General features: G+C 41.0%; 1 protein-coding gene across 4 annotated transcripts in view; it reads right to left on the reverse strand.

The window, feature by feature from the left end:
• Positions 1-10,263: 10,263 nt before the first annotated feature.
• The window catches only part of Rps6ka5 (ribosomal protein S6 kinase A5), a 168,498-nt gene continuing 156,260 nt past the window's right edge, over positions 10,264-22,501 (reverse strand). For all 4 annotated transcript variants that reach the window (XM_051150521.1, XM_051150516.1, XM_051150525.1 and 1 more), the window contains 4 exons: positions 19,397-19,588; positions 13,473-13,632; positions 12,030-12,193; positions 10,264-10,856 (listed from right to left, as the gene is read on the reverse strand). In XM_051150521.1, coding sequence (XP_051006478.1) covers positions 10,617-10,856; positions 12,030-12,193; positions 13,473-13,632; positions 19,397-19,588 — 756 coding nt within the window. In that variant the 3' untranslated portion in view covers positions 10,264-10,616. The remainder of the gene's footprint in view (positions 10,857-12,029; positions 12,194-13,472; positions 13,633-19,396; positions 19,589-22,501) is intronic.

Raw genomic sequence — 22,501 nt, forward strand, 5'->3', positions numbered from 1 at the left:
TGAGTGCTGGGATTAAAGATGTGCACCACCACTGCCTGCCCTGGAACTGTATTTATACATGGTTGTGAGCTGCCATGTGGGTGGTAGAATTGAAACTGGGTCCTGTTTAAGAACAAGTGCTTTGAACTGCTTAGCTATCTTTCCAGCCCTTATAGGAGAAAACTGATCTCGTGGTCTTTCTGCCTTCACCTCCCAGGTGCTGGGAGGTGGAAGAATAAGAAGGAGGAAGAATAAGAAAAAACAGCAAAATGCTTGGTTTACTTGCAGTGTTTAATAGTGGTAGGTGCCAAGCATGCATTTTCTCTTGATAAACGCTGACATTTAAGCTATTCTGGAAGACTGAGTACATCAAACCACTTTCAAGTATCTTAATGCATTTAATGAGGGCTTAGTCACCCGTGAAATGTTTTTCAAAAAGCTGAAGTTAAAATCCGAAACCTCAGTGTACTGATGATCAGATCTCATGTTAACACCTACAAAAAAGGAATTCCTTTCAGAGATTCATTTGTTCTCCGTAAATTTGTTCGTGTGGGTTTTGTACTTTTTTTTTGCCTTGTTTCAAAGATGTGTGTGTGTGTGTGTGTGTGTGTGTGTGTGTGTGTGTGTGTGTGTGTGTGTGTGTGTACTAGGCTAACTGAGCATTTTCCTCCCCCGCCCTTTTTTTTTTTGGAGAGAGGGTCTGTCAATAAGTCTGGAGCTCACCATTTTGCTATGCTGGTTACAGATGCACATCTCTCTCTGTCCCAGGATCAGCCTGCTTCTGCTGTCCCAGGGCTAGGGTTACAGATGCACATCTCTCTCTCTCTATGCCAAGATCAGCCTGCCTCTGCTGTCCCAGGGCTAGGGTTACAGATGCACATCTCTCTCTGTCCCAGGATCAGCCTGCCTCTGCTGTCCCAGGGCTAGGGTTACAGATGCACATCTCTCTCTGTCCCAGGATCAGCCTGCCTCTGCTGTCCCAGGGCTAGGGTGACAGATGCACATCTCTGTGTGCCTGGGAACCACACTCTGGTCCTCATGCTTGTGCAGCCAGCAGCCATTTTGTTTTGTTTTGATGGGAGATCTCACTATGCAGCCCAGGCTGGCACTGAACTCTCAATTATGCTGTTTTGGCCTCCAGACTGTTGAGATCACACATACATTGTCATGACACCATAGCTACTTTCTAGAATTTTAACTCAAACTGCTCAATACTCACACGTCAAAGAAAGCTTTTCCTATGCTTATGTTGTCTGTTGGAAGTCACGACTTAAGTGCATATAATTAAGCATTTTCAGCCTTCAACAAGCGGTCTACAAATGTGATGTACTGGGCTGGTCTTCATGTACTTTTTTTCCCCCCTGGCATTAGGGATTGAAGCCAGGACCTTGTCCACCTAGGCAAGCACTCTACACTGACCTATATTTCCAGCCCATATAATTACAAAGTATTAGACTTCTTTACAAAAAGCAACAAAGGGTAATCACCCAAAAGGTCCCAGCTTCTCTCTCATACATAGGGGGAAGATGACATGAAGGTAGGAAAGGGATGGCTGCTATTACCAGGGAAGGGACCCAGGGAAGGTGAACATGAACATGACCGCAGCACACGATACTTGTGTGTGGAACTGTCACAGTAAAAGGCCACAGACCTACATAATTAACATGTAATGAAAAATAAAATCAGAAGCCATATAGGATCCTGTCTGTAAAAGGAAGATAAAAAGCCTTATCCTTTCTATCATATTGCCTGCATCTAGAAGATCTGCATCTGGTCAGAGGCACAAAACCTTAATGAAGACCTGTAACAGGAGAGGAGCCTGGTGCCCTCTCACAACCCAACAATGAATTGATTACCATCAAATTTCTGCTCTTGGCCACAGTTGGAGTAGCTTGTGCGTGAGGAAGAAAACCCATTGACCCATTGACCACGGAAGCTAACATAAATTTGTGATACTAATAACAGGCACCAGAGAGCAGATGGGCACAGGCTTACAACAGGAACAGCAGAGCACTTAGTTTAAGAGACTGAAGTTGAAGCTTGGGCTAGGATCTGAGGGCAAAGTCCCAGACAGGAGTCCACCCACCCCAAGAAAGTAAACAAGGAGTACCAACGGCTACCAGGTCTTTGAGGGGGTCTCAAATGGGAGCTGTAAGAATTGGGCAGAGGTCTTAGCAGCTCTTAGTGCTGAGGAGACAGATGTGGGAATTCAGACTCATCATGGTAAAGCGGTCCCAATAAATACCCCGGGTTTTCAGTTGGAAACCCACAATGGCCAAATTGCTAAGAGTAACAGCTAAAGTTAGCATGTATGGTCCAATTCATCCAAATATCAAGTCCTGATCCTGATGCGGTCATAAGGCTCTGTCTGCATTCCATGTGACAGCCAGAAGAAAAAGTTACCCTCACAGGAGAAGGCCACACAACTCAGGGTCTCTTTGATCTTAAAAACACAGTGCGAGGCATTTGATAAACTCACAAGGCAGCCCAAAACAAGACAAAATGAATGAAATGGGAGCGAAGTCGTGGAGACAGAAACAACCAACAGGGAGTAATTCAGTCTGTTTTTTCTTCAGAGACCTGAAATAATTTCAATTAACATGTTCAAGAATATAAAAAGGAAGACTGGGAATTCACTAGAGACCTGGAGTATATGGTAGAGTCAATGAGTATCTTAGAAGTTGACATAATATATAAAATTAAATTTCAAGTTCATTAGTCATGGGAGAAGAGAGACCAAGTGAATTAGAGGACAGATTAGCAAAACTTATACAGGTTCAAGTACAGGGAGGAAAATGATGAAAAACAGAAAAGATAGGGAGAAAAAAAGAGCTATGGGGAAGAGGCTTTGGGGACTCCTACAAAGGAAGACAGGGAGGATGGGTTTGGAAAAGGTGTGAAGAGTAAGCAATTAAGAACTTCCAATAAGGAAAGCCATCGATCAACAGACGCTGTAGGGTTATTATGCTTTTAAAGGAAGGACCACACATCGGCACCTCATACTCAGAACTTTTGAAAGCCGAAGATCAAGAGGAAATCTTTAAAGGGGGTCAGAGAGCAGTAGATGATGGTAATCCCTGTAGTTCCAGCACTAGAGGGCTGAGTCAGAAGTTCGAGGCCGGCCTAGGCTGTACAGTGTGACCCTGTCTCAACTGTCCGCCTCCCATGTGGCTAGAGAAAAAAAAAAAAAGATACCTTCTCTTCAAAACAAGACTCAGAGCTAACTTTGCCACAGAACTTAAGGAATGGAACAGCACTGTAAAAGTGGCATACCTAGGATTTCATACTCCGCAGAGCTATCTTTCAAACACGAAGGCAACACTTAACTGTATATTTTACTGTTTCGGTTCATACTAATAAGCAAGTTTTATTTCAACAAAGGTGTTTCTTTTCTTTTCTTCTCCCGCCCCCCCCCCCCCCGAGATAGCCTTGGCTGTCCTGGACTTGCTTTGTAGACCAGGCTGGCCTTGAACACACAGCGATCCGCCTGCTTCTGACTCCCGAGTGCCGGGATTAAATGTGTGCGCCACCATGCCCGGAAACAAAAGTGTTTCAAAGAAAAATGCAAAACCATTATTTAAAAAATCAAAAGCCAAGAGAATTTGCTGGTGGAAGATTTGGCAATAAAAATAACAGCATGTGTCATATACAGAAGTTTTAGCCAAGAACAGACCACACGTGACAGGGAGCCTGAACTTACCTAATCATGTCTAGGGATTCTCAGGAATAGCTAAAGGATCATGGTTTTCACTTAATGTGAAATCTCCTTTCCAGATTGATAAGGCCTGGAAAAAGTCAGATACTGTCCACAAACCTATAGCAGGGATGTCTATGATTCAGATGTTATGTATGATTGGCATGTGTCCCTCAGAGCTCATATCTTGAAAACCTAACTCCCACTGTAGTATTTTTGAGAGGTGAGGCTTTCTAGATATTAAGTCACCAGGGCTCTTCCCTCCTGAATGGATGAATGATGTCATTATCTTTTTTTTTCTATTTTTATGTTTTTTAACATATACATTTATATTATTATACATAAATAAAATAAACTGCACACAGCAGGAAAAACCATGAGACAATCAGGAATTATATAAATGTTATATTCATAGTGATTTGGCTATTTGTATTTGGTAAACTTGAAGTAAACATCTTTCCCATCCAAAAAAAAAAAAAAAAAAAAAAAAAAAAAAAAAAAAAAAAAAAATCTCCACAGACAGCAAAGGTAATCTCAGACGGAAAAAAGGAAGAGTAAAATGGAATGGAAATAACCAGAAAGCATAAAAAGAAAAAGTCAATAAACTTTAAAAATATGTAGTGTCAGGTGGATCTCTGTGAGTTCAGAGGCTAGCCTGGTCTACAAAGTGAGTCCAGGCTAGCCAGTACTATTACACAGAGGAACCTTGTCTTGGAAAACCAAACCAAACTACCAAACAAACAACCCCCAAAATCTTGTTTTATTTAAAAGAGAGCAAATGATAAATATGAGTCAAGGGGGAAATAGGACAAATGGAAAACAAACTGTTAATATGGAATACTTAAAACCAGTCATCAGTTTACACAGTGACTATAAACAGTTTAGACACACTTCAATTCAGGGTCACTTTTACTTACTTACACACACACACAGGCACACACACAAACACACACTTCTCATTGAAGTCATTGTAGGATTTATTACTGTACACAGACCTATAACTTGAAAATGGAAAAATGATGCAAGAAAAAACACACATCCCAAGCCTGGGAACTTAACTCCAGGGCAGCGATGGAAGTGAATGCCGACGGTCATGGAGAGGAACAGGGTTCATTTGATCTAAGGCTAGACTGGACTTTTACTCCTAATTATGCACACAGAACATAAAGTCACTCATCACCTTTTTCCTTTCTCATAAAGCTGTAGAATAGTTATATCAATGATCAGAGCTTAAGTTTTTCTCACCAAGTTTCCAGCCCCATATCGACAGGTGTGCGCCACCTCGAAGAGAAAGAACTATGCCAACTGCACACGGAGTGCTAGCCTTAGAAATCCCTACATGTGTACATGTGGTTTCCTCTTCTTTAAAAAGAAAAGGCTTGCCAGTGAGGCTTTTAGAGATGTTATTCCCAACCTTGGTACTTAAGGATTCCTGTTTTCGGTGCCGCAGCGTCTCTGTTCCCATCTCACTTGCCAAGAGGTGAGTACTACTGTATTCTGAATTAGTCTTTTTACCTATGCTGATAATCCTAGCCAGCAGGATAAGTACCTAAAGGACACTGTGAAGAATAAGCAAGTGCTCACCGCGGCCATGGCTGTATGAGGACAGCCGTCACATCGTCACCCCAGCAGGCAGGACATGCTCATTTTATACAACCAACCTTGAAAAGTGAGAACTGTTACTGTAAAATGTTAGGTGTCTTAATCTTCCTTACTGGATTTTAAAACAAAGCAAACAAAATAAATGATAAGTTCTAAGTCTGTCTACAAAAAAAAAAAAAAAAAAAAAAAAAAGAAAATAAAGCCATGGTTTTTGGAGATTTGCTTACATTTCTTTTTTAAAACATAGGACTTCAAAGCAAAGATTTTTTAAAAAAGCTAATGTAAAAAGGGACAAAAATAAAACTGGATTTTCAAAACAGACAAAATTTTGTAAACACATAAAGATGGAAAGTGCTACGCAATTGAAGAGGATGAAGCAAACAGCACAGCGCCAGGCAGTACCCCGGGCTCCTATGATCTGACAAACAGCTGCTGCACCAAGTACAAATTGTATGTACTTACCCTAGGAGCTCAAGCCTTACACTCAGCCAAGCATCGCTCCAACTAGGAAAACACCCCATGGCCTTTCTCCTATCCCAGCATAAATGCATGGGAAATTAAGCCTGCTGAGTTGCTACCGGGTGTCCCATCTTTTAATACAAGTCTCCTAATGCAAATACATTAGCCTTTTCCTCATGGTTAGAAACGATGATGTGGAAAAAGTTGGTTGTCAGTCAACAGTACCCACCCTGGGGGATGCTGTAGTTTCTTACTCCTTTCAGCCCAGTGCTAGGGAGAGAAGGAAGCTGGTACCTGTTTACTTCATAAATTCACTGGACGAGATGTATAGTGAGACGGGCGTGGTGGCACACGCCTTTAATCTCAGCACTCGGGAGGCAGAGGCAGGTGGATTACTGTGAGTTCGAGGCCAGCCTGGTCTACAAAGTGAATCCAGGATAGTCAAGGCTACAACAGAGAAACCCTGTCTCGAAAAAAAACCAAACCAAACCAAACCAAAACGAAAGATGAACAGTGAACAGAGGCAGGGGAGAAATCACTTGGATAGAAATGAGCTAGTTTCTGTGACTCTACAGTATAGGACTGGATGAGTAAAGAAAGGGCTCAGCAGAAATTCGTTAAAAGCTCCAGAGCAAGTAATACTGACAATGATGGAAGTTAGGTTCATCAAATAGGCTATGATACTATCTCTCTGAAAACACAGCCCTTCCCCTCATAGAAACAAGGCCCAGGCAGGCCTGTCTCATAGCCTTGCTCAGCCTCTTGAGTATTGCAATTACAGGGCATATGACACATGCTCCATAAATAAGTAACTACTCTTAAGGAAAACATTCTCTCCAAAGAACGTCACAATTGAGAGTGAAATTACTTGGCAAGATGTAAATAAAGCTTGGATTGCTACAGCAGCCCTTTTCTTCAAGATGATACTTCTCTTCCTCTGTGACTCTTGGGGTCTTAAAGTGACTCATGAGGGCTGGACATGGTGGCGCAAGGCCTTTAATCCCAGCAATTTGAAGAAGGATCTCTCTGAGTTTGAGGCCAGCCTGATTTACATAGTGAGTTCCAGGACAGTCAGGGCTATGTAGAGACCGTCTCAACACAAATCAAGAAAAACAGAACAAACAATCCCCCCCAAACAAACAAACAAACAAAATCCCAAACCAAACAAAACTCAAAGCAGTGACTTGTACTTCATGAGAGCTTGCAATGCTCACTTCAGTGATGAATGAAGGTGTTAAGTGACAATCGGAATTCACACAGTATAATCCAATACAATAAACTGGGGTGTTGGTGTAAGACATTCGGGAGGCCAAGCAGTGTCATTAGAATATTTCACCTAGGAGACAATTATTCTGACAGAATTTAAGTAACATATTGGAATTTAACTCAGTAGACCAACGAATGGCATTGATGGTGCCACATAAGCACTCCAGTCGTGCTGTTGCTGGTCTCTGGGAAAACATCTGAAAGTAACCAGGAGCTCTAAGGCAGATGCAGGCAATAATGCATATCGAACCAATAAGGAGAATTTTTCAACATTTTAAAGCAGCTTGTTCTTAATAAATCTAACAAAAATAGATGTTTGAAATAGAAGAAAAGTGGCCAAGTGGTGATGCACACTTTAATCACAGCACTCAGGAGGCGGAGGCGGAGGCGGAGGCGGAGGCAGAGGCAGAGGCAGAGGCAGTAGGATCTCTGAATTGGAAGGCCAGCCTGGTTACAGAGTGAGTCCCAGGACAGCCAGGGCCACACGGAGAAACTCTGACTTGAAAAAACAAAAGAAAGAAAGAAAGAAAGAAGACAATAAATTATATGCTTTTATAAAATACTTGAGTTCATATTTAGATAAAGGATTTTATTTCTTTTTAAAAAAATCACTCATTGTTACCCTAGTAGAATTCTTTAAAATAATCACCTTACATTTAAAATATAGCCATTTGCATAATTACTTAATTAGCAGTAATCTCAAAAGAAAAAGGCAGTTTTCATGCACAAAGGAGTCTGCAACTTCAAGACAGATTATCATGTGAAATTCATTTCATTCCAATAGTAAAATGGTTTTTATAGAGACTTGGGAGGACTGATGGATTTCGAGAGCTAAATTACTTCATTCAATAACAGGATCTGTCATAGTAATAACAAAAACTGGTCTCCTTTGCTTTCTAATATATTAGACATATGCAATGACACAATGTGTGCCTCGGGATATATAGTCACATAAATTGCTTACAGTGTAATCAATAAAGAACGGTAAGATGACTTGACTCTAGTTCCAAAACTATTGTCATAAAGGAAACAACTTAAAGTAGATATTTATTTTTCTATGATTTATTTTTATTTTACTCCTAAAATCTAAAGTCACTTCACTTAATATTTTTGTGTACCAGAAGAGGGCACGGGATACTCTGGAACTAGAGCTCCGGGCCGTTGTGAGCTGTGTGACATGGGTGCTGGGAATGGAACTCAGATCCTTCTGCCAAAAGCAGTGTCCGTTCTTAACTGCTGCCATCTCCTCCAGCCCCCTACTCAGTATTTTCATATATAGCATTTTTACTGTTTAGTTTTGATGAGACCAAATCAAAGTTCAGAGAATCTTACAGGATGCCTTGCTGCCCACTAACTCAGAGTCTCCAAGGGATCATTAGGCACTGCTTTTCAAGCGCCTATAGTCAATGACAGTGACAGCATCTCACTGGTCTCCTAAGGTCTTTTCACAAGATCCCTCTAGACTACTCAGTTAGGCTCACCCATTCACCAGCAGCCTTACCTCCTCTTCTTATTCTACCCTCCTTTTGCTCATTTCAGGCCTATCAAATCCTCCAGAAGATATGAGGTGAAGAAATGAAAAACCCATCCATTTCCAATACTCACAATAAACTGATCAGTCATGAGGGAGGGCTGAATGATTTTTCTAGATTGCTTTCTAGATTACTTTTCAGATTACTTTTCTAGATTACTTTCTGCTGGCAACACAGCCTCCTTAGTTTGTATTTTGCAACTCATAGTTCTTGCCAGGACACACATTTACAAATGACTTCAAGAACTAACCAATGCATTTCCAAATATAACCACATATATCCAGTGTAAAAACAAATGGACATATTGTTATTAAAAACCTGTGCTCAAGGGCATCACATTTGTGAAATGGCTACAGTTTATTAGTAATTTACATCATTTCCTATCATTACTAGAAATGACTGAAAGCTAGGAGTACAAAATTTTTATTGACTCAATGAGAATTCTATAGCCATTTGGTCAGTCAGAGTATCAAAAATATCCCCAGTAACTACTGTGAACAAAAAGTGAACAGGATAATATAATGTTTTGAAAATATTTTAATATTTGTCATTTTGTTGCCTATGCTATTAGTATATACATTGATTTAGTAATAAATATACTACCATTACACAGAATGCAGAATTTTTAGTATTCATCACTGGTTGAAATTAATGCTAATATGTTAAGAAAGAGATAAGTAGGTATGTTGTATAAATTCCGAACAAGTGCTGAAGAGATTATCACTAACAAAAATGTAAAATAAACATGTAGGGCAATATCTTTTTAAGCATGATTCTTGTAAACATACGAAGATTATTTTTCTGAGTCCTGACATTCCATGTAATGGCTTTAAAGAAAAAAAACCATACAAATCCTATAATTTCTTTTTTTTTTTTTTTTTTTTGCATAGGGAATTAATTAGTTTGTATTTTAAAATGCAGCAGTCTTTCAAAGAAATGCTTTCATAGCATAGCACTTGTTGTTGTCTGTATGAATTCAGAACTTTTGAGCAATAAAAATGCTCTGCTAAGTTTATAAAATGCTTCGTGGATTTAAAATTTAACAGAAACATTTCAAAACAAGTATAGGTACGGCTCTAAAATATTATGTACAGACTACATGACTACAGGAGAGGATGCCTCACTGCAGTGCAACACAGTGTACAGATAAGAAGCACAGTGTTGAGTGTAATTTCCCTTTCCTTTCCCTCATATTGGTGCGTTAAGTGGCTAATGAGTCATTATACAACATGTCCCTCTCTACTTGCTGCACAGAAAGCAGAGGAGGGATGTGAGGGCAAATTAAAGTAGATAATAAAAAGAATGGCAAAAATACAGTACAAATGCTTTAAGCAGTGCACCTTCTAAGACTGCAACACTCATACTTTATAAAGCGCCCTACTACATAAAACCAAGAGGCATGTATGTACCTTAACTCCTGCAATAACCATTAAACAAGCTGCCAGCAAATGGCAGTATATAACTAAAGTAAACATGGCTTAGCATGCATCTCATATAGGTCTCAAGTGCAGAGCATAGGACCTTAGGTTCTTAAATATTGTGTTTTTTTGCTTTTTAGAAAAAAAGATTAATAATAGCATGTTATCAGCATATATGACCATAAAATAAAAACAATAAGTTAAAATTCTCTTTTAGGAAACAAGCCACACATAAAATTCATTATATCATCTTTTTCAAAAACAGACCTTTTTCTCTGGTAAATCGCTACCCAAAGTTTCTTTAAAACCTTACAGGCAGGGCAGAAGTCATCAAGTCTTTTTGGCAGACAGGTGAAAAAAATTCTGTGACTTATCTAACTATTCATTAAAATTACAGAAATCTTTGCTGTTTCAAGAAGAATCTTGAGCTGGCATCATGCTGGTCTGTTAAAAAGGTTATCACGTGTCCTCTATTCACAGTAATGCTGTCTGTCCAGTGCTTTTGAAAAGGATAACCAAACAGGTTTCCCCGAAAAATATTCATTACGAGGCAGATTCCAATGACAACAATGGGACACGCGTTTTTAAAGCACAGAACATACCTCAGGCACATGCTGAGGGAGCTAAGGTGCAAGGGTTAGCGAGGACATCCTGTTCCCACGGCACTCAGTCTGAGAACTGGAAGAGGGTGTCTGGGTTAGTGCTGTCTGTGGGGTTGCCGGGCTGCAGCGTCGTGGTGGGCGTGGTTTTGCCGTGGGAGTGGGAGGAGGAAGAGCGGGAGCTCTCGCTGGAGCTGCTGCGTGTCTCTGTGCTGGTGCTTGTCCTCTTCATTTTCCTCCTCTTAGCCAACGGGGCCTTATCCACATTCTGAAGGCAAAACCCTTCCCTCTTGTATTTGTTGAAGGCCTGTGGAGAAAGGCGGGCGGGGTCTGAGGATAACTGAAGATTTTGTAGTAGTTTTGACTTTAAACAGAAGACAGTTGTTCTGAAAACCAAGTTGCTCTTGAAACAAAGCTCAGAAAACTTTCCCATCCAACCCTCAAGACTCGGACAAGGTATGATAGGCCAGCACTCTGACACCAAGCAACTGTGTGAATTGTACCAGCTGAGCTGTCTCAGTCATGATTACTTCTCTTTGTTGCGTTTTTTTTTTTGTGTGTTAATTAAAATCCTTTATTTAACTTGAGCAGGCCCACTGCAAGAGCAGGCGGTACTGTTAATTCCTGAGTCATCGCTCCAGCTCCTGTTTTGTGCGCGTTATTGAGACGGGGTCTGAAGCAGCCCAGGCCGACCTCAGACTTGTAAGTAGCTGAGGATAACCTGGGCTGATTCTCCTGCCTCTGTCCCCCAGGTGCTGAGTCACAGGTGTGTGCCAGCACACTGCACTCGCTCCTGCGTTCCCCTAATGTGGGTTAGGAGAAGTGCTCTAGTGACGCCTGCAGACCCCACATCACAGCCGCTAAGCACTGGGTTCCTGCAGCCAGTCTCTCAGTTCCTTCCGGTTTCACACCGAGCACCTTTTCATGCCTCTTTCAACTCACCTTGCACTGATTATCTGAACTGTGTGTGTGTGTGTGCGCGCGCGCGCGCGCGCGCGCGCGCTCGGGATAAAGTCAGCAATGGGCAGTCTCGGCCCTTCAAGAACACAATCTGCATTTAGCACAACTCGGCTCCTCCCGCCCTTCCTGCTTCCTGCTGTGCACTAATGGGTTCTAAATAACGGACACTCACATAGGTCTTGGTTCTCAGGGTTTTGTTGTATATTTTTCCTAGGAAGTGACCTTTCATTTGAGGGAGTTCTTGTCCGTGTTGTTTGAATTTTCAAACGTTCAAATAGCAGATTACTGTCCACTTCCAGAAACTCACTCTAAGCAGCTCGTGTTTTGTGAGTCGGTAAGAACTGTAACCTGCCACATGCTTTCTGTTCATGTGTTCAATATGACGTGGTTTATAAAAACACACACTGAATTAAAGGTACACAATTGTTTTAAACGTATTGATGAGGATTACGTCTCCAGAGCTACCCAACTAGAACACACGCGCCTTTTAAACACACTCCTGCACAGAAGAGGGCCTTACATGAAAGGTTGCTTTCACACAGGTGTGCACGGCGGCTCCTGAAGACCCCAGAATGTCTGGAGTCATCAGAGGGTTGGAGGACAGCTGACTGCCATCCTGAAGCCATTCATTGTACCTCAGGCCAGACATTTTCAGCCTTTTATTTGGATCAACCGTAAGAAGTCCTGTGGGAATAAGGTATTCCAATGAATCATTCTCAGGTATGAAGGTCAACTATGTTCTTGTGACATAACAGTTTCAAGAAGCCTGTACAGCCTACATGTGGATTTTCATACACACCTAAATCTGCTGAGGACACTGGATTTTAAGAAAAGGTCACAAAGCAGGGCGTAGTGGCATACATGTTCAGTCCCAGCACTCGGGGCGGGACGCAGAGGCAGGCGGATCGCTGTAAGTTCAAGGCCGGAACTGTAAGTTGAGTCCAGGACAGCCAAGACTACACAGAGAAACTCTGTCTCAAAGCAAAAACAAAAACAGGTCACAAAAGCCTATTTCTATGATGCTGTAGGTAAGCCAGCTTTTCATGGAAAGAATCACCTCTCAAAAGGACTCCACTGGTGACTTAGTAAGCTTAGTAAGCCATCTTCCAGGATAAAGGATGCGGTGGGCACCAGAGACTTAGGGAGACTCAAAGAGGAGAGAGCTGGAGACGGAGACAAAGACACAATTCTAACCTGAGAGCACCTGGGCAGCAACAAAGCCTAACACATGAGTTTAACACAGGAAATGTGCTCGGCCTACATGGCTTCTGGGAAACAAGGCCACGTGATGAGAAAAAGGAGCTAGACTGAGGGCCATGTGTGAAGAAACAGAGGCCTTTGAAAGCTCCACCCAAAAGGAACTCAAGAATTCCACAGCAGCTGAGACAGGGTGAGGAAGCAGAGGCAGGCCACCCAGGACATGAAAGGCTGGCTCTGGAGGCTAGGCTAAGGATCTGCAAAGCTACCTAACTTTCTTCAGAGGATTTTCCCTCAGAAAAGGTATGATGACCTCTGTCCTGTTCATTTGGGATTCACTGGAAAGTCACGTGGGTAGAAAGGAGGGAGTCATGGTGACACCAAGGCTTCTGTTCCCATGGTCAGGCCTTGAGGTAGTGCCATCACTCAAAAGAAAAACAAAACAAAACAAAAAAAACAAACAACCCCCTCCCAAAAAACAGAAGCACAACATGTTTGGGGGAAAGCGCAGGAGAAAAGATGAGGTTCCCTTTGGATTGCTTTAGATCTATTAGGTAGAGATGGCAGCAGGAGCCATGTGGAGATTCATGCTGGGAATGGGGATGAGATTATAAAGGGAGAGTTCCAGAAAAAAGACAAGCCACAGGGCAAACTTTCGAGATTCCTTGTGGGTTTCTGGAACAATCAGCAAACACAGACTTGTGGACATGGTTCTACTTAAGTCACTACATGTGCTGCAGAACAGCAGACTTCCTGGGTGTCTTACCTTGAATCAAATCTTTAGCCTCTTGAGATACATTCTTCCATGCTTCTCCTTCAAAGGAGAAATCTCCCTTTTTAATCTTCTTCATGATTTCTACTGCACTGGTGCATGTTAAACTTCTGTCATGAGACTGGAATGGTACCTGCCCTGACAGCATTGTATACTGTCATGGAAGAAGAAAGTGAAAAAAAAAAAATCAGAATGACTATAAAAATCCCTGCCAGCCCATGCCTATAAAGTAATATTAACTCTGTGAGCATAATTTATCTGGTACTATAATAAACATTATTGGATGTAAGAGACTGACTTCTATTACCAAAGTAACTAACACATTTCAGACTTGCAAAATGAAGTAACATGGGTTTTGCAATGTCAAAATTGAAAATTACTTTTGTAACTACAGAATCCCCTCGCCCATCAATGCGGGATGAGATCTCACAGTTTTTATTTAATAGGTGTGCATCAAGTTCTATAAAGAACAACTTTCTGTCTTCATTTCCAAATATTAGAGCAAAAATCCAAGATATAACCATACACATGTGATTATATACATATACATGTGAGGCTGTTTCAACATATGTCTTACGTGTGTATATATATTGACAGAGAGCATGCACATGGGAGAATCATAAAAATCGAATGCAGCAAAATCTTAAAACATTCACTGTATTATTCTCTTAAATTCTCTAGTTTAAAAAATAAGAGTAAAAATTTGGGAACAATAATAACAACAGAAAATAAGGTGAGGAATAATACATGTAGAGAAAATGTTTTAAATGGAATTATGTGCTACGTCAGAGGCATGCTACAGTTCTGAACACTGTTTTATACATAAGTGTGTGGATGGAAGGTCTGGTCTCCCATAAACTTGCATGGTAAACACCCAGCGTGACTGTGTTTAGCGAGAAGGCTTTTCTGCACTAACGCTGATGAAAGGAGGTTATGCACGAAGGTCCTGGTCCAATTAGCACCTGTAAGAGAATGGACGCCAGCGAGCTCTGTCTATTTAAGCATGTGCCACAGAGGATGAGTAAGGAGAGAGCCAGCAGGGAGTCAGCTGTAGCCCAGAGGGAGGGTTACAGACACCAGTCCCAACACTGTGAGCTTGCACTCTCCAGCCTCCAAAACAGTGAGAAACTATGTGTCTGTGGCTTCACTGGGTTTGCAGTATTGTGAGCAGCATAAGCAGACTGATATGCTATGCAAGTTGTTCATTTCAAACAACAACTCTAAAATCTTGATGTATATTAAGTTACAATCGGCACAGCACGCATTTCCTTGGAGTACTTTATTTGATTTAATAGTGATAATGTAAGTTTATTTTTATCTAAAACATTTCTATTTATTAAATGCAAGATGAAAGAGAGGCATCTAATTCCAAGATAAAACAAAAAACTCCAAATAAATTTTGTGCTTGGTGTGTTTACTGCAGGGAAGTTAGGATCTAGATGTCTGAGACACACTCATTTATATGGGGAAATTTGCAAACTTTTTGATCCTTTAATGCAGCTGCTGATTTTGTTCATTTTCTTTTGTGTTTTCTCATATGTCTACAAAAGATGAGACTTTTACCAAACCGCAACTGACACTATTTTCACTCCTAAAAATTAGAAGTCACTCTTTGTAGTATTCAGTATCTAATCAATGTACATATTTCCTCACTGTATTATACACAGAGGATATTATAATTATAGCTATATCAATTTATATTTACAATGTGAACCTAACAGTTTAAATTAGGTTTTTCTGGAATTAGGATTCAAGTAGTACACAAATTCTGTTCCTTAAGGGTTTCTAATGCACAGGTTTGCACTTTGTTTTGCTTTGTTTGTTTGTAGAGTCAGAATTTCACACTGTAGCCCAGGATGGCCTGGAACTTGAAAGTCCTGCTACCTCAGACCCCTGAGTGCTGGGATTATGGGCATGAACCACCAAACCTGACCTCATGACATCTTTTTTCTTTTCTTTTTTATTTATTGTTTTAAAATATAGTTTATTAACTTATTTATATTACATCTCAATTGTTATCCCATCCCTTGTATCCTCCCATTCCTCTCTCTCCCATTTTCCCCTTACTCCCTTCCCCTATGACTGTGACTGAGGGGGACCTCTTCCCCCTGTATATGCTCATAGGGTATCAAGTCTCTTCTTGGTAGCCTGCTATCCTTCCTCTGAGTGCCACCAGGCCTCCCCATCCAGGGGACGTGGTCAAATATAGGGCACTAGAGTTCGTGTGAAAGTCAGACCCCACTCTCCACTCAACTGTGAAAAATGTCCTGTCCATTGGGTAGATCTGGGTAGGGGTTCGAAGTTTACTGCATGTATTGTCCTTGGCTGGTGCCATAGTTTGAGCAGAACCCCTGGGCCCAGATCTGCCCATCATAATGATCTACTTGTAGGTTTCTAGGACCCTCTGGATCCTTCTATTTCCCCATTCTCCCTTGATTCTCTCACCTAGAGTCCCAGTAGGAAGTCTTCCCCTCTGTCTCACTTTCCTGGTAAGTGAAGACTTTCTTGGGACATGCCCCTTAGGCTAGTGTCCAGATATAAGTGAGTATATACCATTTGAGTCTTTCTCCTTCTGGGTTAACTAGTTCAATCTATTGATTAGTATTCCATAGTGTAAATGTACCACAGTTTCTTTATCCATTCTTCTAATGAGGGACACTTAGGCTATTTCCATGTTCTGGCGATTATGAATAAGGCTGCTATGAACATGGTTGAGCAAATTTTCTTGTTGTGTGCTGGAGCATCTTCTAGGTATATTCCAAGGAGTAGAATAGCTGGGTCTTGGGGAAGCCCTATTCCCAATTTTCTGATATGGCGCCAGATAGATTTCCAAAGTGGCTGTACTAGTTTGCATTCCCACCAGCAATGAAGGAGTGTTCCTCTCTCTCCACATCCTCGCTAGCATGTGGTGTCACTTGAATTTTTGATCTCAGCCATCCTGATAGGTGTAAGATGGAATCTCAGAGTTGTTTTGATTTGCATTTCCCTGATGACTAAGGAGGTTGAGCATTTCTTTAAGTGTTTCTCAGCCATTTGATATTCCTCTGTGGAGAATTCTGTTTAGTTCTGAGCCCCATTTCTCAATTGGGTTATTTGGTTTGGTGGTGTTTAATTTCTTGAGTTCTTTATATATTTTGGATATTAGACCTTTGTCAGATGTAGGGTTGATGAAGATCTTTTCCCAGTCTGTAGGCTGTCACTTCGTTCTGTTGATAGTGTCTCCTGCCTTACAGAAGCTTCTCAGCCTCATGAGGTCCCATTTATTAATTGTTGACATTAAGGCCTGGGCTGTTGGTGTTCTGTTCAAGAAGTTATCTCCTGTGCCAATATGTTCCAGGCTCTTCCCCACTTTTTCTTCTAACTGGCTTAGTGTCTCTGGTTTTATGTTGAGGTCTTTGATCCACTTGGATTTGAGTTTTGTGCATGGTGACACATATGGGTCCAATTGCATTTTTTTTTACACGTAGACATCCAGTTAGACCAGCACCATTTGTTGAAGATGCTATCGTTTTTCCATCGAATAGATTTGGCTTCTTTGTCAAAAATCAAGTGACCATATGTGTGTGGATTCATATCTGGGTCTTCGAATCGATTCCACTGATCAACCAGCCTATTGCTGTGCCAGTACCATGCTGTTTTAATTACTGTTGCTTTATAGTACAGCTTGAGATCAGGTATGGAGATTCCTCTGGCAGATCTTTTATTGTACAAGATTGTTTTAGCTATTCTGGGTTATCTGTTTTTCCAAATGAAGTTGAGAATTGAACTTTCAAGACATCTTTTTTCTCTTATAAATTATCTACTGGACACACAGGTAGTCTGTACAATAGCATTGCTCACAGTCTGAACACCCTGACTCTATGATACCATTAGCTTGATTTTTATTGTTTTTCTTAAACATTTGACCATTAGGTCTAATAGGCAGGGTGACTTCCACCCTTGCCTTTCCAGAAGGTTGTTCTCTGTCTCTGTCTCTGTCTCTGTCTCTGTCTCTGTCTCTGTCTCTCTCTCTCTCTCTCACACACACACACACATTTATATATATGAAATAATTAGGATATACTTAGGAGGTTGACTACATTTCTTTGCATGTCCAAAACTCTTTGAAAACCTGAAAAGAGTTTGATGGTCACAATGGCACTAAACGTAAAGGACTCTCTTTTACAATGAAAAGGAAAATACAAAAAATGAAAGGCTCTTTTCATTTATGTATGTTAGGGCATTGCTACTAGTAAAAAATGTCATCCATTTAAAACTCTACAGCCTACGGAAGTTGCTTGTTTACTTTTATTAAAGATTCTTATCCCTAAATATCTAAGTTTAGTTTGAAAGTGATGAATGATTATTTAAATTGCTCAGATGAAAGCCATATAAGGCTTAAAAATAAAGAGCTATCCTGCAGGGACAAGTGGCTAGCCACGGGGTGGGGGAAGGGGAGAGAGGGGAAACAAACCAACACCAAAATAAACCCCAGATGGAGTGCAGACTGAAGTATAAAAATAAGACATTGATTCTGTTTAGAAGAATATTTCTGTGATCCTGGGTTGAAGGAGGGGTAGTGACAATGTGACATCAAAGCACGTGCCATGAAGACAAGACTGACCTATCTTACTACATGGAAATTAAAAAAGCAAAAACATTTCTTTCCTTAAACTTCTCTAAAAATAAGATCAAAATCGTATTTACCATTAAGTAAAGGTAAGTCAGAGAAACATTTCCAGTTATTGATGGGCACAAGGGCTAACAGTCTTTATTGGGACTTTAATTCTTTAAAAGAAAAGCTGCCTAGAGGAAAGCAAACTCATAAATGGCAATCCAGGAAACAGAAATATAAATGTCCACATGTACGAAACGATGTTCACATTGCATATTCAAAGAAATGCCTGCATATCTTAAGAACAGTGGGGAATAACTGAAGGCTAAAATTGGTAACAAGCAGCGTGCTCACGTGCAGCTGATGATGTCTACTAACCCCGACAGAAGAAAAGTCTAGGCAGCTACATTAAAATAAAAACAAGCACACCCTCCCAGAAATTCTAAGAAAACTGCGAGATAAATGCAACTGTGTATATAAAAAAGATTCATCCTCACAGCTTATAATTATTGAGAAAAAGGGAGGAATATGGATTGCTCACTACCAAAAAAGCCCAAATGGTTCAATTAAGTTTTCAAGAGTCAAACTACAGGTACAATATAACCCATCAGTTTGAACAACAACAACAACAAGACCCAGCCCCCTACACACATCCACTGTGTAGACAAAGGCAGGCTAAGGACCTGCATCCCTGCAGCAATGGGAGGCAGGAGAGAAAAGCGTCCGGATATCAATTTTGACTGGCGAGATGTCGATTTTCAGTTTTATCTTTCTGCAGGGTCTGCGGTTCCTCATTAACATGCTGCATTGCAGATTATGCGACGATCAAGTAAAGCTATTTTGAGATGACCATGTGAGGAAGTTTTTCTAGTTTCACATCATGCACACTGTGTGAAAAGCATGCTCCCCATATTACTGTAAGGTACTATATATATTTCTAGTTGTATCTATTAAATGTGTCAGTTTATCCTAAATAATTTTGTTTACTTACACCTTTAGTGTTGAATTTCAGAGAATACATATTTTTATTAAGGAGCCACTATTTTTGTATTCTAACACATTATATGTCTTATGTTATCACCAACACTAGCTTCTTTCAAAACAACGATGTATACTTTATATAAACCACAGCAACTTACTTCTTCCAAAATAATTCTACGTTTTTTCTATTACAGGCTTTAAGAAGTAGAAATCTCTAGGGTTATACAGAAAACAGACCAGCACATCCAGTGTTTTCATGAATTTATGAAAATCTGCAGTGAGAGTTAAGCACCAAGGCCACCAAAGAGCAGGCCGAGCTTACTGGCTGTGAGGACAAACTCACCAAGATGACACCCAAGCTCCACAGGTCGCAGGACTCATCATAGCCGTTGTGTGTCAGGAGCTCCGGGGCTGCATAGTGAAGGGTGAAGCACGGGGTCTTGAGGGGCTGGTTGTCAGGTGGCTTGAGGCGGGCAAACCCGAAGTCAATTACTTTAATTTCCAAATTGTCGTTTTCGTCAGTGAACAATAAATTCTGTAGGATGTCAATACTCTGGTTAGATCCCCAGTGGCACGGCAGGAGACCTGCTGATCCAGCTACGGAACACTGTGTATGCTGGTCTTTGACCCAAGCACCCAGCGGCCTGGGTGTCAGTTCACCATTTCTGTATCACTTCAGTCTTTACAGTGTCATGTCAAATGCTTTTCACCTGCACCACGCTTCTTCTCAAGCCAGGCCCTTTGTCTCTGCTTCCCCTCCGTCTAAGTTTGTCTTTTGTCCTCTAGCACCTCTCTCGCACTGGCCTGACTCCTGTATGCTCACTCCCATTCAGAGATGCTGCCCTAAAGACCCCTCCAGACTCAAGGTCCAGTTTCCCCCGTTTTCCCCCATCATGCTTTAGTTTTCCTTTAGGGCACTTATCATCTCTTTATTTTCAGCTGGATGTTCTGGCTGCAGGACACAATTATGTAGGGGCAGGGATTCTCTGTCCACTTCATTTATAATGCTGCCCCTGGAGCCTGGCATAGCGAAATACAAGTGCAAGTACAAGTCATTTTATTAGACTGTCTTTTAAATACAGTTTGCAGGTTTGTGGCAGCCGCATGCTGAAGAAACCTTTCAACACCGTTTCCCCACAGCATGTGCTTACTTTGTGTCTGTTAGATTTGGGTATTTGTCACAATGAGTCGAGCTTTTTCATTACTAGTACAGTTATGTGCTGATCTGTGACTAGTGATGTTTAATAGTTAGAGATTAGATCGGTTTACTTTTGTTTTATGCATATGAACGTCTTGCCTGCATGATACCCATTTGGTAGCCCCTATATCAGCTGTCACTTAGACATTCAAGTCTTCCTATTTAAGACATATACTTAGGGGTATAGCTAGCTATTCTTTTGATGAATCAGAGCAAAATAAACAGAAATCCTTCTGAAAAAGATTCACTGTCCCAGACACCATTAAGACAACAGGTGATTTCAAAGATAAAAACATCAACTAAGAGGGTTTGGAAGAAGCTGATCCGAACCCTCATGGGTGATCTTGAGAGGTTCAAGTTTTCAGTGGAGAAGTAAAGCCAGATGTGGAAGAAATAGCAAGCGAATTGTCACAGCAACACAGCCTGAAGGTGTGACTGAATGACTGCAAACTCACAGTAAAGCCTTCAAGCATGAGGAGCTGGAGCAAGAAAGTGGTGTCTGTTGTGGTAAAGATGCAGTGAACACTGTTAAAACGGCAACACAGGATTGAGACTATCACACCAACTCAGCTGATAAAGCAGTGGATAGGCTTGAAAAGATGGGTTCCAATTGTGAAAGAAATTCTACAGTGGGAAAAATGCAAACATGCTACAGAGTAATTTCTCATGAAAGGCAGAGTCAACTACTGCATCAACACACCATCCTCCAGCAAAATTATCAGAACTCACAAAAAGCTCCAATGATCACTAGAATTGCTCAACAACATTAACAAAAATCTAAATTAAGATCAATACATTGCTTAAAAGGCATATGCTGTTGGATACTCAACTCAGCATATATAAATATAACTTTATGTGCACTAGGAAGTTAAAAAAATCCTGATTTGCTTTATTGTAATATTCACTTTATTGTCCCTCAGTAGAAGAATGGATAAAGAAACTGTGGTACATATACACTATGGAATACTACTCAACTATTAAAAACAAGAAATTCCCAAAATTTGTGGACAAATGGATTGAGCTAGAAATGATCATAATGAGTGAGTTAACCCAGAAGCAGAAAGACTCAAATGGTATATACTCACTTATATCTGCATACTAGCCCAAGGGGCATGTCACACGAAAGCCTTCACTTACCAGGAAACTGGGACAGAGGGGAAGGCATCCTATTGGGACTCTAGATGAGAGAAGCATGGGAGAATAGCAAAGTAGAAGGATCCAGAGGGTCCTAGAAACCTACAAGTAGAACATTATGATAGGCAGATTTGGGCCCAGGGGTCCCGCTCAAACTAAGGCACCAGCCAAGGACAATACAGGCGGTAAACTTTAAACCCCTACCCAGATCTAGCGAATGGACAGAACATTCTCCACAGTTGAGTGGAGAGTGGGGTATGACTTTCACACGAACTCTGGTGCCTCATATTTGACCATGTCCCCTGGAGGGGGAGACCTGGTGGCACTCAGAGGAAGGATAGCAGGCTACCAAGAAGAGACTTGATACCCTATGAGTATATACAGGAGGAGGTAATCCCCCTCAGGAACAGTCATAGGGGAGAGGAATAAGGGGGAAATGGGAGGGAGGGAAGAATGGGAGGATACAAGGGATGGGATAACCATTGAGATGTAACAAGAATAAATTAATGAAAAAATTTAAAAAAATATTCACTTTATTGTGGAATCAAGCCTACAAGAGCTCTGAAGGGATTGCTGAATAAAATGACGAGGGGCTAGAGAGATGGCTCAGTGGGTAACGCTTGCTGTGCAAGCATAAGGACTTGAGTTCAAATCCTTAGCACCTACATTAAAAAGCTGAGTATTGCCATGTGTGCAGCTATACTCTCAGCACTGTGGGAAGGGGAAGAGACCCTGTACTAAGGGAATAAAGTGGAGGATGAGAGAGCAGGACACCAGGTATCCTCTCTGGCTTCTGCTTGCATGCTCACAGGTGACTGCCATCCCAACACACTCTCTCTCTCTCTCTCTCTCAAAATAAGTATGCTCTATCAATGGAAACAGTGATCTGTAGTATATTTAGAAGTAATTTTGCTAAAATAGGCAATACTCCGATGTTCAGAGATTTGCTTCCAATATTCAGAAAGTACTATTTTCAATCATTTCTTCACTCAGGGCCTACTGCTAAGCCACACTGCTTACTTCTGTATTCCTTCCATGCTTAGAGCTAACTGTATTGATGCGGATAGTTTAGATCAGTGTATCAAACAACGTGACACAGCAGGTGAATCTGATTAT

This window comes from Acomys russatus, chromosome 1 (genome assembly GCF_903995435.1).
Source record: "Acomys russatus chromosome 1, mAcoRus1.1, whole genome shotgun sequence".
Taxonomy (NCBI): domain Eukaryota; kingdom Metazoa; phylum Chordata; class Mammalia; order Rodentia; family Muridae; genus Acomys; species Acomys russatus.